We start from the raw sequence: 17527 nt of genomic DNA on the forward strand, positions 1-17527 counted from the left end.
TTCCATTTTCTCCCACCTGTCACCCTGGAAGTACTTTGAAAAAGATGCCAAAGATGGACATTGAACTACAGGTTTTATCCGCTTCCAAGAGGTTGTGTTACGTGCTGAGGAAGAAAAAAACATAGGGGGTGTTGGTGCTTGGAGCTGAGTTTTTAAAAGACAACAGCTGATCGCAAAGCATCCTGGGCCAATGGTTCTCCATGGGGTCAGTGCCGGCCATCAGGGGGCATTTGGCAATGTCTGGAGACATTTTTGCTTGTCATGGCTGGGGATGGCGTACTATCGGCACCTAGTGGGTAGAGACTAGAGATGCTGCTAAATATCCTACTGTGCACAGGACGGCCCATGACAGGAATGATCTTGCCAATGTCAGTGGTGCCGAGGTTGATGAATCCCATCCTGGCCCATAGCTTGCTGTGTGACCTTGGACGAGTCATGCACACCTCTGGGCCTGGGGCCTGCCCATCTGTGAAACAGCTAAGGAAAGATGAGTTCAGCCTGTTTTGCAACATTGTGGAAAGGATTTGAAAAGCACAGGGGACGTGCTTACAGAGGAGAAGGCAGACAGACCCACACGACTGGGGTTTGCAGCCCCAGCAATGGGGTGAGAGAGAGTGCTGGCGGAGGAGGGCGTTGTTGGATGGATTAAAATGCATTTTATTTCCCAGCTGGTGTGGCTCAGTGGTTGAGTGTTGACCCATGAACCAGGAAGCAGGAGGTCACAGTTCAATTCCCGGTCAGGGCACATGCCCAGGTTGCAGGCTCAATCCCCAGTGTGTGTGTGGGGGGGCATACAGGAGGTGGCCAATCATCAATGACTTTCTGATCACTGATGTTTCTATCTCTCTCTCTCCCTCTCCCTTCCTGTGCCTGAAATCAATTAAAAAAAATTAAAAAAAATTTTTTTAAAGATGTATTTTATTGTCTACTCCCAAGACAATAGCAGTTTGCACTTTTCCAATAATTTCATCTTCCAGATGGGGTCCAAGCAGAAACATCCAAAAAGGGGGACTGACACCAAACGTCACATGTATGTCAGATGCATCCACGTGTCTCATCTAATCTGAGCCTCACAAAGTCCTGCAAGAGGACCCCCTATTTCAGAGGAGGAAACGGAGGCTCAGAGAGGTAAAGTGACTTGCCCAAGATCACACAGCTTCTAAGACAGGATGGGAACTCCGACTCAGGTTGGTCTGATTTCAACGCCTCTTTGCTTGATGCCGCTGGAGATGGCCTCTGAACCTCCTAGTCCTGCAGTAAGCCCCTCGTTGCTGGTGTGTGTGTGTGTGTGTGTGTGTGTGTAGAAGGCACCAGGTTTTCCTAGCTCTTCCTTAGACCCTCCTTGTTTGTGGTCCTGGTCCGAGTACAGTGCCAGGCAGGCCAGGCTCTGGTGAGACAGCCCCGCTCTGGGACCACAGGCAGTACCCTTGGCCCCAGCCAGAAAAGCAGAGGAGAAAGGGACTTCAACTCCTAAGACCTGGGCTCAAGTCCCCGCTCAGTCAGATGTGAACATTATCTTTTGGACCAGAGTTTCCTAGATAACAGCCCAGGTCTGGGTTGCAGGCTTGCTGTGAGGGTGGATGAGGCTATGGCCCCAAAGAGTTCTGCAGTCACCCAAGGATCATGTGCAGGTGAGCGAGGCTGGGGTGCAGGACACCTGGGATCGCACCCCTGCTCTACCCCTAGCTCCCCGTGGGTGTTTGCACTCTTGTGTATAGCCTGTAGCAGTCGCTACAACAACAAACTATTTCTGAGGTCTCCTATTTTTATCTTTGAAAGTTAATGTGAATTTTGCATTCTGCTTCCTGTAGCTGTGTTTGCTTTAGTATAAAAATATAACTTGTCCTGTGTGAGGTCACTGAACAAATACCAGTTGGCATATGCCACAGGCTTGCTGTGTGACCTTGGGAAAGTCTCACAGGCTCTCTGGCCTGGGGCCGCCCATCTGTAAAACAGAAGGACCTATGCCCACCTCATTGCTTTGGGGAGTTGAAAGTGATGGAAACCTTCATCTAACAGAAGTAAGCCACAGGGCCATGGATTGGGCCACAAAATAGAAAAGCCCAGGGGCAGTGCTAGCTTGAGGCACAGCAGGGCCCAGAGCTGAGGGTGTCCCCAGGACTCAGCTGCTCTCCTGAGGGTCCATCCTCAGCTCCATCCTCTCCAGTGGCCTGGAGCAGCACGTTCTCCCGTCCATGGGCACAAGATGGCCGTAGGATCTCTGACCCAGGGTTTCTCAACTCAGCGCTGCTGACATTTGGGGTGACGATTCTTTGTTACCAGGGCCCTCCTCTGCATTGCAGGGGGCTTGGCAGCATCCCTGGCCCCCACCCACTAGCTGCCAGTTCGCCCCCTCCTCTCTACCCCCAACTCATGACACCCAGAAATGTCTCCATACATTGCCAAGTACACCCCCAGGGAGCAAAATCGCCCCTTCTCCCCTTTCTCCCGCTCCTGCTCTTGCAGCCTCACACCTCACCCTCAAACCCAGCAGGGCGGGAGAGCCTTTTGGGGTTCAGAAGCCCCGCAACTCTGATTGGACCTGCCTCAGGTCACTTACCCACCTCTGAGCCAATTGTTGTGGTGGGGAAGGGGGTGCCACACGGTGATTGGCCAGGCCTGGAGCACAAGTCCCGCCCCCAAACCTAGGCCTGAGGCTCCACCCAGACCACGTGTAGAAGGGATGGGGGGAGGGGTGGCACAGAAACTAAAACCCGGGTTCTAGAGAGGGGATGGGGGCAGGGAGGGAGAGAAAACAGCCACGGGAGCCCACTTCCCCGCCGGGGCTCGGCTCCCCATTTGTCGGACAAGGTAGTTTGTGGAGTTCTGAACCCGGTGCCCCCCCCCCCCCCCGTGGTCTCAGTGGGGGCAGGGAGGTGGAGGTGTGAACTTGGATGCGGCTTATGACTCATTCGGAAAGATTCCCGGAGAAGCCTCGTGGCTGGGTGCTTGGGGGCTTCTGGGGGCTGCCTGTGTGTTCTGGGTCCTTGCTGCGCGGGGAGGGGGGTGACCAGCAGCACCCACCCCGCTCGGGTTGGTGAGAAACGCCCTCTCCCACGCGGACCTACAGATGCAACATGTGCAGGTGAATGAGCTACAAGTAGCAACACCCGGCCTTGCACCAGCGTTAGGTCTGTGGGTAAAATTAAACCGCAGTTTACTCACTTAAAACACCGAGCGCAGTCAGTGTGCAACAGTGTTTCCTCTTCAACCCCAGACCGCAGGCCCCAGACGCCCGCGGAGGGCCCCAGGGGCGGGCTGGCAAGCTTTCCTGCAAAGGCCCAGACAGTAAATGTTTTAGCTCTCGGGCCATATGGTCCCGGTTGCAACTAGCCGACTCTGCAAAAGCAGCCATCTGGGCATAGCTGGGTTCCAATAAAACTTTATTTACAAAGCAGATTTGGTTCTCCGGCTCTGGTTTGCAGAAGTGATCTGAGGTCTGTTGCAAAGCAGTCACCACACAGTGAGACATCTCCAAAGTCTCTTTTGTCATCTGGAAAACTCCGTCTGAATTTTGCAGCTCACTTCATAGTGTACCTGGGTTTAACGCAAGCTGTTTTCCTCCCCACCCAATCTTCACGGAAAATCGATACTTTGGAAAGATGCTCCGTGTTTATTCTTTGTCTTTCTGTGGCCCCTCCCACCTCCAGGAGGACTTTTGCAGACACAGGCCCCAACCTCATAAGAGGGAGCCCCAGGGAGCCAGCCCCCAAGGCCTGCTGGGAATGCCGCGCTCTCCTAAGGAACAGAGCGAGAGGGAAGATTGCTAATAGGAGTCCAGACGTGAGGCCGGTAGAAGGAATGACTCCGGTCACGAGCCGCTGTGATTGCGTTGGCTCCCAGCAGGGAGGCAGGGCGGGCGGGTGCCCATTTTACAGTTGAGGAAACTGAGGCTCTGAGAGGTGAAGTGACTCAGCCACTGTTGCTGCCCCGTGATTGCCCTCCCACTGTTTACGCCGCCGATTTGTGGCTGAGACAATGTGGGTGTGGTAGATTGCCAACGTGCGCCGATTCCTTACCCCTCCCTGTATCCCCGCCTTTTGCGGTATAACTCTGCAGTGTCCTCCCAGTTGGAAGACTACAGACACGTGGAGCTGAGACCCAGGCTTGACCAGCCAACCCCCAGGCCCCTAGACATAGGAGGGATTCCAGCCAAAATCAGCAGGGCCACTGAGCTGGCCTCCAGGTGACCCCGGACGTGTGAGCAGCAAGTCCCGTCACCGGATGCCACCGAGGGTTGTGGCTGGTTGCTGCGCAGTTATTCATTGTGCCCGCAGGGGCTGGCACAGTGGGTGCGAGCCCTTTGTGAACATGTGTGAGCAGTAATCCTCCTCCCAGGTTCCCGCCTGCCTGGGCTCAGCGCCAGCGTGGCTCCGGCCCGTCCGCACACCCGCAGCCCCCACCGCTCCCCACCCTCCGCAGGGCCGCTGGAGGACTTCAGTGTAGGGGGCTCCTCAAGATTTGGGGATTCAAGCCAGAATAACATGGTTGTTAAGCACACGGGCTCTGGAGTCAGGCTCCCTGGGGTTCAGACCTGGTGCCCCATCACTAGCTGCGTGATCTCCGAGCCTCCGCTTCCTCATCCGTAAAGGGGGACAGTAGTCAGGGCCGCCGTGATTATTAAATGAGAGTGTATGGAAAGCCCTTGGGTGGTGCCCGGCACACAGGGTACCTTGTGCTCTGTACCCACCAGCCGCGGCGACTGCATCAGACACACGTGGCATTCGAGTGGGGCTCTCAGAAGGTGGAGGTGGCGGGTCAGTGCCCAAGTGCCCGCTTTCCCTCGCACCAACCACTGGCCTGTGACCTCCTGGGCAAAGGGCACAAATCCTCGCTGTCATCCCAGCCAGATCCCAGAGTCCTTCCTCACCCTGCCCTTCCTTCTCCCCGACACCCCCATGGCGCACTCTAGGTTTCGCCAGAAGAGAGGAGATTCGGCGTATTTATTTCCTGTTGCTGCTCTACCAACCAACCGCAAACGCAGCGGCTTCAAACACTTACGGTTCCAGAGGTCAGAGGCCACTGGGCTAAACTGGGGCTGGAAACTTCTGGAGGCTCTAGCAGCGGAGAATCCCCTCCCTGGCCTTTGCCAGACTCCGGAGGCCCCTTCCCTCCATCTACGGAGCCAGCAGGGTAACATCTTCGAAACTCCCTCTGACTCGGACCCCCTGCCCCGTCCTCAGGCCGCCTTCAGACTGGCCCTCCCGCCTCCCTCTTATAAGGACGCCTGTGATTCCACTGGGCCCACCTGGGCGGCCCGGGACCCCCTCCCACCCGAGCCTTAAATTGGTCTCACCTGCACCACCCCTTTGACTGTATCAGGCAACGCGCTCACAAATTCTGGGGACTGGGAGTGGGCGTCTTTGGAGGGCTGCTGTTCTGTGTGCCTCACATAGACATCGGCTCTCGGACAGAACAGCGGGTCATGCCCCTGAATCTGAGAATTTTATGTTCTTTTTTTAAAGAAAACATGTTTTCATTAATTTCAAGGAGAGAGAGAGAGACATCAGTGATGAGAGTCACTGATCGGCTGCCTCCTGCACGCCCCCTCCCGGGGTTCGAGCCCGCAACCCGGGCATGTGCCCTGACTGGGAATCGAACGGTGACCTCCTGGTTCATAGGTCAATGCTCAACCGCTGAGCCACACCAGCTGGGCGAGAATTTTATGTTCTTGTCAAACAAATAGTACCTTGGCTTATGTTTCAACATTTATTAGCTGATAAAAGTAGTTGTACTAATTCAATCACACTCCCAAAAGTATATATAGATTTGGGACTGGGGGGCTGCTGTTTAACGTCACACATGCCTCTTACACAAGTCCTGAGCTCTCACTGAGTTTCTGAATCCTCTCTCCTTTCTAGTACTGCCTTGGTCAGGGCCGCAGTGATTTTGGCCTAGACCATGGCAGCTGGCCTTCCTGCCTCCACACTTGCCTGCCCCAAGTCCCCTCCACACGGCTGACAGATGAACACTTCAGTGTGCACATCTGACCACAGGGTCACCTCTCTATCTAACCCTCAATGGCTCCCTATTACCCTTCCAATAAAGCTCCAAACCCCCTACCATGGCTATAAGGCCCTCCAGGAAAGCCCATTGCTCATGCTCCGGTCACATCTCTTGCCCCTCCCCACTAGGGTGACCAGTCATCCCAGTGTGCCTGGGACTGCCCTGGTTTCAGCGCCGAAAGTCTCATGCCCTAGAAAACGCCTCTGTACCAGGACTGTTGGTCACCCCCTCCCTGCCCTGTGCCCCGTGCTCTTGTTGGATGAGTCAAGTCTTTCCTGGAACTGCCTTGGCGTGGTGAGGCATGGGAGTTACGCCACGGTGCCCACCTGCAGGAGCCAGTCTGCTGGGGAAGCAGGACAACTCATGGGCCAACCAGAGGGCAGCCATAGCCCGGAGCTCTCCGAGGAGGAGGTGGGAGGCCAGAGCTGGGAAACTGGAGTTCAGAGGCTGGGGGGGGGGGGGGGGCACCTCCCTTGGCAGATCAGCACATTCTCAGGTGCACAGTGGTTGGGGTCGGGACCCCCACTTGGTCTGCCCCTCACTGGACACTGGATCGCTCTCTCTCTGGGCTGCACTTGCCCTCTAGTGGGCTTTGCAAGGGTTCCCCGTGCCCTGAGCTTCCGCGGCGCACGTATTGCTGGCTCTCTGTTCCTGTGGCCTGGCCCGGCTCTTTCCTCTCTCTGGGCCTCAGTTTCCCTGCCCATCTAACACCGTGAAAGCTCTCCCAGCTCTGACCTGCTCTGACCATGTGTGGAAACCACTGCTTTCCTCAAACCTGTACCCCGGAGGGCGGGGCTGTGCCCTCCCCCTGGGTCTGCACTCTCGCTGTGCCCAGCGCGGGGCTGGCACAAGGCCAGGGCTCATTACTCCCCATCTCGGTGGCCCTGGGGGCTGCTCCGGGGTGGGGTGTGTTAGCCGCTTCCCCAGAGAGCTGGTAGTTGTCCCCAGCGGGCATCCTCCTGTGGCTGCCTCTCGGAGCCAGCGAGGCTGTCCTGGGGGAGACCCCATACCCTGCCTCCAGCTGGTGCACCAGGCTCCTCTGAGGGGACAGGGTTGGGCAGAGGGTGATTTGATCTGGGCCACAGTGGTTCACAGCTGTGAAGTGTTGGGGGCAAGTGCCCAGTGTGTCCTTAACTCATATCGCCCAGGCACCAGGTGGCTTCCCGGGACCCCCTCCACTAGCACCTCCAGGAGCAAACTCCAAGCAAGGCCCGACCAGCCTGGCTCGGGTCTCTCTGCTTCTTGGTGTGCAAAGGGGCCCCCCCCAGGGAGCCTGGGAACCGCTTCAGAGTCGCAAATCAAGAAAGGAGGCGTCTGGCTCGAGGGGAAGGAGGTTTATTGTGGTTTCAGGGGGTTGCAGAGGGATTTGCAGCCGTGGCTCCAGAGGATGAATTACAGCTGCATTTTCTGCAAGAGCAGAGAACAGGGTGAGTGTATGTGCATCCCGCACCCATGTCCCCTACTGTGCACGTGTCCCCTACTGCCGGAGAGCAGGAACAAGAGGACCCCGCAGGACCCCGAGGGACACTGTGGGCAGCCCCAGACTCCATGAGCCAAATGGGGCTCAGAACACATCTGCCCAGGTGTGAAAGCCCCCAGTCCAGTGACCCTCTCCTCCCTGCCCTCAAGAAATATATGGCTGCCACTCTGCCCCCCTCCTCCACTGAGCCCTGCTCTCCTGGGGCCGCATTTCTCTTTTGAGGGAACTAGCGTGTGGTGACTCAGATGGGGACATGAGCATTTGCTGAGGCCAGAGGATGGATGGTAACGGCCGTGACCTTCACCGCGCCCGACTCACGGCTGCTTACAGCAAGCTCTGCACTGAGTGAGTGAGTGAGTGAGTGAGTGAGTGAGTGAATGAATGAGTGAGTGGAGGGATGGGTGAGTGAATGAGTGAGTGAATGAGTGGAGGGATGGGTGAGTGAGGGCTGGTGCCTGCAGGAAGGCAGGCTCGGAGGCGGGCACCCACCTCGTTGATCCAGTCGATGTAGGCGGACACGCGGGTGTAGACTGCGGGCTTCTTGCGGGTGTTGCAGCTCAGCCCAGAGCCGAAGCTCACGATGCCCCGCACCTCCCAGGAGCCGTTCTCAGCTTGGCAGTTCAGGGGGCCGCCGGAGTCCCCCTGCACCAGACCAGGCGGCCATCAGTCCCCAGGCCTCCCCCAGAGGCAGGCTTGGGAAGCAAGGGCGAGTTGGGGTGTGGGGTGTGGGTTCCTCTCAGCCTTTTGTACCCCGTTTGGGCCTCCACCTCTCCATGGTGAGGGGGGCAGAGAAGAGGCGGTTTGGGGCTCTCTCGGCCTCATTCTAGCAGGCCCTGGGGTGTCAGAGTAGCTTTGGATGTGCTGTGTGACCTCAGGATGACGACAGCCCTCTCTGTGCCTCGGTTTCCCTAGCTGCTCAGGTCACTATGTCTAAGACTCCGTGAGCTGCCCGGGGAGGCGAGGACCCCGGGAGCTGTGTTGGAGACCAGGGAATGCGGGGCACGGGGGAGCGGGGAGAGGGGCCGTGCGTTTGACAAGAGGACAGTTTCCAAGTGTCTTAGAGGTTTCTTGGGCCTGTCAGACTCCCCGAGGCCTCTGCCTCCCTGGGGGGATGGAGCCGGCAGCAGGACAGAACACGTGTAGAGACTTTAATGAGGCTCCTTCCAGTCCTGATGGACGCATTTAGTCCTTGCGGCAACCCCGGGAAATGCTCACTGTGTCTCCATGCGGTAGACGGGAACAGTGAGGCTCAGAGAGGTTAAGCAGCCCGCCCAAGCTCACACAGCTGCGCAGGGTGCGACTGAGAGTAAGATACTCATGTTCCACCCTCATGCTCTCCCACAGAGCTGGGGGGCGGGGAGCGGGGGAGGAGGTGACAGGCTTCTCTAAGCCGCTGGGCCGACCAGAGCTCAGCCTCCTCCCAGGGAAAGTCCCTAACCCACCCCTCCTTTGCCCCCCACCGTCCCCTTCCGCTTGGCCACCTGGCCTGGACACTCACGTTGCAGGCTGAGGTGACACCGTCGCCGCCGGCACACACCATGGTGTCCCTCACCATGGCGCCCCACCAGTCGCTCTGGGTGCAGGTGGCATGGTCCACCACGGGCTGCAGGCCCTGCTGCAGCTCCTCAGCGATGGGGCCATTGGCTGCAGAGAGAACGGGTCGGGGTGAGCGGGGGGCCAGCCCAGGGGCCCAGGCCTTCGGGGCAGAGGGCTGGGACAGGACCCCAGGGAGCGCGGGCTAGACTGTGGAAACCACACCTATGCCCTTAATGGAGGGGAGAGGCTCGGAGCCCATGGGTCAGACTGTTAGGGTCAGAGACCCCTCAGAGGGCGGGGAAGGGGGAGCAGGCTGGAGGCAGAGCTAATCACCGGAAGCCCTTTCAGGTGATTCTGGGATTTTGATGGTCATCGGTTTCCTTGTAGGACTCTGCATTCAATGTCACACAGTAAATGTCTTTCTCGCCCCAAGATTTTCCAAAGATTAATCTGCATTTTCCTAAGTCTTCCTTGGTTTCGCTAATTTGCATTTAACCTTTTAATTCGGCTGGAATTTAATGGGCACACGGTATACCGTAAGATCTACTCCCTCACCCCCACGAGCTTTGTTTAGTTTACTTAATAGTCACTTACATGGCACTTAGTACGTGCCGAGCCTTATTTTAAGCACTTAACAAATCCTAGCCCGTTTAATCCTTATAACACCCCTTCTTATGCACTCGTTACAGTGTCTGTTACGTGGAATGTGCTTAATAAACAGCTGTTAAAGTGAAGAAAATCTGAAGATGTTTAGGCAAAAAGAAAAGTAATGGGCTTATCATGAGACCCTCTTCCTCCAGGAAGGCTCCTGTGATTTACCCGGGGCTATACTCACTCCAGAGGCGGCCCCAGCCAGTGACGTAGCAGGGGTAGTCCTGAGACAGCAAGGTGCCCTCGGGGGGCAGGCAGGCCACCTGGATGGTGTCGCTCAGCTCCACGGGCTCGGCCAGCTTGATGAGGGCGATGTCGTTGCTGGAATTCAAAGTGGAGGTCTGAATGAGCAGGAGGTCTTGGCTCTGCTGCCAACGCTAAGAGGCCTGGGCTGGGAGCCGGGAGCCAGGCCAAGGGTGACCAGGGGTCCTCCCTAAACTTCTTGACTGCCAGCTTCTCAGTGGCTGAGATGTCCGAGGACAGAGGATCCACCTTCTAACACCATCACCCGCCCCTTTAGATGTAGATGAAGCGTTCAGGACCACTGCAGGTTAGGTGTCAACCAGAAAGTAAGCAAAGGTAAGTAGGAAATTACAATGACAAAGGAGAGATGCTCGTGGATACAATTTTCTGATGCTTTCATGTTACCAGATGAGAGCTGGCAACCTTGGCAGACCTGGTTTGATTTCTAGTTCTGCCAGGTCGGGCTGTGTGACATGGGACATATTCCTTAACCTCTCTGAGCCTCAGTTCCGTGTCTAGGGCTGTTGTGAGGATTCAATAAGAGATGGCATATAAACTGCTTATTGCGCCTGGCCAGCATGACTCAGCGGTTGAGCACCAACCCATGAACCTGGGGGTCATGGCTCGATTCCCAGTCAGGGCATGTGCCCGGGTTGTGGGCTCGATCCCCAGTAGGGGGTGGGCAGGAGGCAGCTGATAGATGTTTCTCTTTCATCATCGATGTTTCTCTCTCTCTCCCTCTCCCTTCCTCTCTCTGAAATCAATAAAAACATATTTAAAGTGTTAGTGGCAATGCGTAGGCACTCAAGGAAGGCGAGTCCTGGCTCAGGCCCTGGCTGAGGGACTTCAGGCAGGACGGGGGCCCTCGGGGTTATTCCCTGTGCACCTTCTGGGGCACCCTGGCTAGCGATGGAGATGGAGGGGTGTCCGTCTCCACTTAGCATTTTGCCCTTTTGGGTAGTTATCTGCTGGCTGGGCAGGTAAGGGTGGGGGCCGGGCGCGGGGGAGGGCAGGCCCTGCAGCTCTACCTGGGGACCCCTCCTGCGCTGCCCCGGGGCCCTGAGGTCGGCCGGCACTCACCGCACCAGGAAGGAGTTCCACTTCTCATGCACGAAGATGGTGTCCACATCCACGAACACGGAACCTTCCTCGTTGTCGACGGCCAGGTTGTTTTTCCCCAGGCCCACGCGGTAGGTGCGGGATTTGCTGAGCAGAGGAAGGGGGCCGGGTCAGGGTGGCCTCCTGTCCCCACTAGCTAGCGGGGTAGAGAGGGAACCTGGAGCTCTGGTGGCTCAGCTCTGTGACCACCCTTTGGTGGAAGGGAGTGTCCATCCCCACTGACCCTTCCCAGGGTGCAGGCTCAGGGCTCCGGCCAAGTCCACTTTGACGCCTCGCTGGGGAGCCGGGCCTCAGTTTTCTCACCTGTGAGGTGGGGTTAGCAGTGGAGCTCCCCCTGCAGGCTGCTGTGAGAGCTGCCGGCTTCCAGCCGCATCCTCTCACCTGGCTCCTCTCTAAGTCCCCTCCCCCTGCCCCCCGCTGCTCCTGCAACCCCGGCTCCCTCGCCCATCCTCAAACTACCCAGCAGGCTCCTTCCTCCAGGCCTTTGCACTGGCTGTTCCCTCCGCCCGCGGCGCCCTTCCCCCGGACAGAGTTCTCCCCTCACTTCCTTCAGGTCTCTGCTCACATGCCCCTTGCAGGGGGGGGTCTTCCCTGGCCGCCGCATTTAAAATAGAACCCCTTACACTTTTTACACCCTTCCAGCCTTTTTTCTTCATCGGCACTTGGCTCATTACCTATTTGCCGGCCTGCTGCTCTCCCTCCCGCTAGAACATAAGCTCGCCGAGAGCACAGGCTGTCCTGACCGCTGAGTTCCCTGGCACACAGTAGGTGCACAATAAACACTGCCGAATGGGGAAACGAAGACGCAGGACTGCAGATAAGTCGCTTATTTGGCCCAGTGAACTGAGTCGTGGCAGGTGCTCAACAGAAGCAACTTCCCAGGCTCCGCCCGGGCCTCCTCCCCCCTCACCTGATGCAGTGGGCGGCCGTGAGGACGAAGTTGCTGGCGATCAGGGTGCCACCGCAGGTGTGCCTCCACGTGTCATCCTTGAGGTACTGGAGGGAGATCTGGAGCACGGGCCACGTGTCAGCCCACGGGGACCCTCATCCCACCGCCCTCTCCGCCCACCTCCCGCCCCTGCAGCGGTACTTACCTGCCAGGGCCAGCTGTGGGGCCTGGCGTTGTCTCCTCCCACCACCCGGGTGACCAGGTTGGGCAGGAAGGTGGGGACCCCACAGCTGGAGGCTGGGGGAGACAAGAGAGGGAGAACACAGGTGAGGGGGGCTGGCACCCCACTGGGGGAGGGGCAGGCGGAACTTTGGGGCTGGGCAGGCACGGGTTCAGATTTTACCGCGTGACTTTGGGGGAGCTATCTAGTTCTCTGGGCCTCAGCTTCCCTTTCTGTGAAATGGAAAAAATAGCACCAACCTGGTGTTTGCCCCGAGAACTAAATTAGACAGTGGGTTCGGTGAAAGGCCCCGCACAGAGGGAGTAAAATGTGGCTGGCACGTGTGTGAGTGCCCGGGGACGCCTGCGTCCTTCATCCTTACTCTGCTGTCCCTTTTTAGGCCACAGCAGAGTGGAGTGTGTGTGTGTGAGCACTGAGCCCATAGAGTTCCAGACGGGCACAGCTGGGAGCCCTGTGGAGTGGTCAAGAGCACGTGCTCCACAGTGAGACAGACCCAGACTCAAATTCTGGCTCTACCACCGACCGCCCACGTGACCTTGGGCGAGACATGGAGCCTCACTGAGCCTCAGTGTCCCATCTGCAAAGGGGAGGTATTAAGAGACCTGCCTCGCAAGGTCGTTGTGCGGACCAAGTCGGTTCCTGCACGTAAGGCCTTAGCGCAGTGCCTGGCCCATACGAAACACGCAGGAAACAGGGAGCTGCTGTTATTATCACTGCTGTGGTTGTTAGCTAGAAGGTCTCTTACAAATAATTTTTTAAAAGACTTTTTAAAAATTGATTTTTAGAGAAAGAGGAAGGGGGAGGGAGTGAAACATTGATCGGCTGCCTCCTGCACGCCCCCTACTGGGGATCAGGCCTGCAACCCAGGCATGGGCCCTGACCGGGAATCCAACCAGTGACCTTTCGGTGCACAGGATTACACTCAACCAACTGAGCCACCAAACGCTCTTGTTTGCCAGTGGAGCCAGTGAGGCTGAGAGAGGTGAAGTGGCTTGTCCAGGTCCTGCTGAGAGTGAGTGATATTCAAGCCCAGTTTGTTGATTTCTAATCTGAGAGACGGCCACCAACATGGGGCAGCCAAGGATCCCCGAGGGAGAGATGCTGACAGTGGGAAGGGCAAGCCTGGATGGTCCCTGGGGTGACCCAGGACGGGGATGGGCCCCATGCTCGCCACACCTCATCTCTGATCCTCCCCTTGTGAGGCCAGATCCTCACTTCTGTTTTGCAAAAAGGGAAGTGAAGTTGCCAAGGGGGTGAGTGGCTCATCTGACGCACAGCTGGTCAGCAGTATCCAAACCCACATTGGACCCCAAAGCTCCTTTCCTGGACCCCTGGGATCCCCCTGCTCCCACCCTTGTTCCCAGGAGGCCGGCCCGAGCTCATGGCCCTCGGGCTGCGGCTGGTCCCCTCCCCAGCTTACCGCAGGCCAGGAGCGCGGCGAGGACGGTGAAGCCCAGCATGTTGTGCGTGCTCAGTACCCTCGGACCGAGTGGCCGTCGAGGCGGGAAGGGCACATTTATAGGCAGGAGCGGGGTGGGCCCACCTGTCAAGGCTGAGCCCCTTGGAAAGAAACCTGTTCCTACAAGGCCCTTTCCCTGACCTTGGGTGGTTACTGTTTAATTTGGGCAGGAGATAGGGCTGGCTCGAGGCATGGGTTTCCCCAAATAACCTGACACAGAGCAAATTCTGAGGTGTGCAGGTTTTGGGGGGCCCTCCACCACTCTGTTTGGAGTGTGTGCTCAGGGCTGCAAACGGCACTATACCCGTTCCTAGTGTCCTCATAGCCTCACCTCACTCTTCCTGTTCTCTCATTCTTTCTCCCTCATCAACTAGCATTGTCTGGGTCTGGGACACCCCTGCCCTCCAGCACTTCCTCCCTGGGCAGCGACTGGGTGCTGAGGCTTGGGCAGCCCCTGGCCAAATTCCTACCTGGAGCCAGCTTGGTTGTCTCCCTGCAAGGCCCTCAGTCTCCCCATCTCTAAAATGGGCGATTAGGACCAGGCACACTCTGAGGCTCTTTTCGGTCCTAAAGGTCCATGACCTGAACGCCAAGGCTGAGTGGCAGACCTGGGTTTATGGCCCGTGGTGTGGGTTGAAGCACCATGTGCCCAGAGGTTCTATCCAGAGCCCCAGCAGTTTAGAGTCAGTCTGTCCCTTGAGGGGCTGGTTTAATCCATTTGTCCCCAAGGCACAACCTCGGCCTGCTGGGTTGGATTCTGCTCTTGTGTGTCCAGACGGTGAGGCACTGATGTTCCATGTACACAAAAGCCATTCATTCATTCATTCATTCATTCATTCATTCATTTTCTCCCCACATTCGCTGAGCACCTCCTGTGTGTAGGCCCTGTGCTAGGGCAGGGACCACAGATACTAAGACCCTGTTCAGAGCATGGCTGGAGCTCCCCGCTGGGCAGGGCGATAAGTGTTCCTTGGAGGGTCCCTCAACGAGAGGTTAGTTCTGGATGGGAGCTTGGCAGGGTGCGGCGGGTTGGAAAGGGTTCCTTCTCGACAGATTCCAGAATGAACTTGAGGACCTGAGAGTGTGCGGATGCTAGACTCCCACCCCCATCCTGCTGAACCTTGTGTTTCCAGGGCTGGAGTGGGGCCTCCAAGGATCTGGGACCTCAATGTCCCCCAGTCACTGAGGGTCAGAGTGTGATGGAAAAATAACCATGATGACGAGGTTGGAGGCTGGGCTCAGGAGGGGAAACCTCAGGAGAAGCAATGCCAAGGTTGGGGGTGGGCGGCGGTGAGAGTCTGAAAAACAGCAGGTGCCACTGACGGGCCCCGTATCTCCTGGCTGCTGGGACAGAACTCCCAGGTGGCAGCTGTTAATCTCAGGTGAGGTCCACTAAGGGGCCGGCCTTGGGGCTGGTAGGGTTTCTCCTTAAACCAGATGGAAGTACTGGGGTGTCAGAGAGGGTTTGGGGGCTGAGTGAGGGGTTTGGGGGCCAGGACTAGTGGGGAAAGGCTTACTGAGAAGATGGGACCGGGGGAGGGTTTTAAGGAGCTGTCTCCCTCTCCCTCTCGGTCCCTGAATCACTTCGGGCCTCTTCATTCCTCAGCCTGGGCTGGGAGTCAGGGGGGGGGGGTGTCTTGTGCAAGTCCAGACTGAGAGCCCTCCCTGCTGAGACCTGTTGGTGAACGGCCCTAACGTGGGACAGCCGCCCTTGCCTCTCAGTTCCCAGGGCCTGAGGCCCACATCCACCTCCGGGCCAGCTTGGTGGGGTGTGTGGAGCTGAATTTTAGCCCTTCCCTGGCGGTATCCTCTGGCCTCGGTTCTGAGACCCTTTCCCTAGGATGTTAGGGATTAGGGAAGGCCACTGAAAGGCAGTGTGGCCACACTTACCCGGCCAGTGTGGCTCAGTGGTCGAGCGTTGACCCATGGACCTGGAGATCACGACTCCACTCCCAGTCAGGGCACATCTCGATCCCCAGTAGGGGGCGCGCAGGAGGCAGCCGATCAATGACCCTCTCCCATCATCGATGTTTCTCTCCCTCTCCCTTCCTCTCTCTGAAATAAATAAAAACATATTTCTTTTTTAAAATAAAGACAATGCTTAAACTAACATAGAGTGTAAATGATGTGGCATCTCGGGCATCAGGTGGCGTGGGGGGGTGGCTTCCCCCAGGAAATACACTTGGAGGGAGCAGCCGCCTCCAGGCCAAGACCTCCCTCTATCACAGCTGGGAGGGACCTCAGCCCCCGCCAAGGGCACATGGGCTTCTGTAGTGCCGCCCACGCCCACCCGGGGGCAGTAACACTCGGCCTAAGCCCCAAGTCCCCGGCTCCCAGGTGGCACTGGGAGAGGGGTGTGCCCTACCCGGACACCACAGGGCTGGGAGGGCCCTGGGACCCTAGCCCACCCTGGCATCGAACAGACGGAAGACTGAGCCAGTGTGACAGTGGTCTGTCTAAAACCACACAGGGGGTCTCTTCCCTCGTCACCCCACCACCTTGGCCTGTGTACGTGGTGGGGGAGGCTTGGGGTATCCCTAAGCATGGTGGGGGGCTCTGGGGTACATCAATCTAGAACTCCCACGGCTTTGGTACCACCTCCAGGCACCGTGCTGTGCACCACGGACACGCATGCCCCCTCTGAACTGGCTACGGGCATGGGCCGGGGCTCAGCGGCCCTGCCTGCACCCTGCGGGCCCGCCGGCCTCCGGGAGACTTCCTGGGTCGCCCCGTTATCCGGGAGAGAAACAGCATCCCCACCCCGGGCTGGTTGTGAGGACCGAGTGAGTTAATATATATAAAGTGCTTAGACTGGCGCCTGGTGGTAGCAGGTGGACATCAAACTCCACCTCGCCCACTGGGAGGCGTCCCTCCTCCTTGGCTCTGATGACCCGGGAGCCACCTGAGCAAATGCTGCCCTGGCACCCCGGTGGCCTCATCCCATCCCTCCCTCCTCACCAACCAACAAGAACCACACGCACATAAGAATATAGAATTTTTATCTTATTTTAGTTAAAAAAAATAATTGTACCACCGAATGAAGTAGCTTTTTTTGGGGGGGGGAGTGAGAAGGGGGAGGGGAAAAAAAAAGCCATAAGCCCAAAGGAAAAGAAATTTTTATATTCATCTGTATAAACACATCGCTAAGGCAAACCAGGGCCAGTACCTCCTTTCTGTATATTCTACAGCCAAAAAAATAAAACCTCTGCAGGTCCGACGGGAGTTTGGGGCATTTTACTAAAATAAAGTCATCGAGTTCGGAAAGCAGGGACACTGTCTTGATGACACACACCGAGAGTTGCATAACTGTGGCCTCGATGGCCTTTGCTTATTTGGACCGGGTGACGGGCACAGGTTCACGACACAGCAACAGACACACACAGACACGCACACACAGGAGCAAACACGGGAGCCGCGCGGGACCGGGCTGGTGGCACGGGGAGGGCTGGGGTCCCCATGCTGCCTCAGGGGGTGGGTGTGACCGGATCCCCGGCCGCTGGTGACTAGGTGGGGGATGTCACTCTGGGGAAGGATGGTGTGAGGTCCCCTGCCCCCCACGGCCCGGTCCGTGCAAACCTGCTGCTAAAGCACTTCTTGGACGCCTCCTGGAAAATGGAGACCACTGGTTTCCGTCCCTGGGAGGGGCCAATCCTCCTTCCCACCCGCTCCCTCCAGAGCCCCTGGGACCCTCGGGTCGCCCCTGGGGGACCAGGGAGTGGTGTTTCCTCCCTGCCATGGCTGGGAGAGTGTGGGCCCGTGAGGTAGATTGACACAGCTGTCCCCTCACCCTGCCTGGCTGGGCCCCCTCCCCAAAATAGAAGCCTCCCCTCCCCGCCTCCCCCCCACTTCAGCAGGGAGGAGGCAGGGCTGGGGGAACAGGTGCAGGGGGTGGGGCCCCTTAGG

General features: G+C 57.6%; 1 protein-coding gene across 1 annotated transcript; it reads right to left on the reverse strand.

Moving 5' to 3' along the window:
• Positions 1-7335: 7335 nt before the first annotated feature.
• Positions 7336-13625, reverse strand: CTRC (chymotrypsin C). Its single transcript, XM_016205647.2, has 8 exons — positions 13586-13625; positions 12130-12221; positions 11946-12043; positions 10997-11122; positions 9858-9994; positions 8985-9130; positions 7976-8128; positions 7336-7413 (listed from the first exon to the last, which is right to left on the reverse strand). Exons 1-8 carry the CDS (start codon positions 13623-13625, stop codon positions 7399-7401), a joined length of 807 nt encoding a protein of 268 aa, XP_016061133.1. The 3' UTR covers positions 7336-7398.
• Positions 13626-17527: the final 3902 nt, after the last annotated feature.

Source organism: Miniopterus natalensis, chromosome 9 (assembly GCF_054644295.1).
Source record: "Miniopterus natalensis isolate mMinNat1 chromosome 9, mMinNat1.hap1, whole genome shotgun sequence".
Lineage (NCBI taxonomy): Eukaryota > Metazoa > Chordata > Mammalia > Chiroptera > Miniopteridae > Miniopterus > Miniopterus natalensis.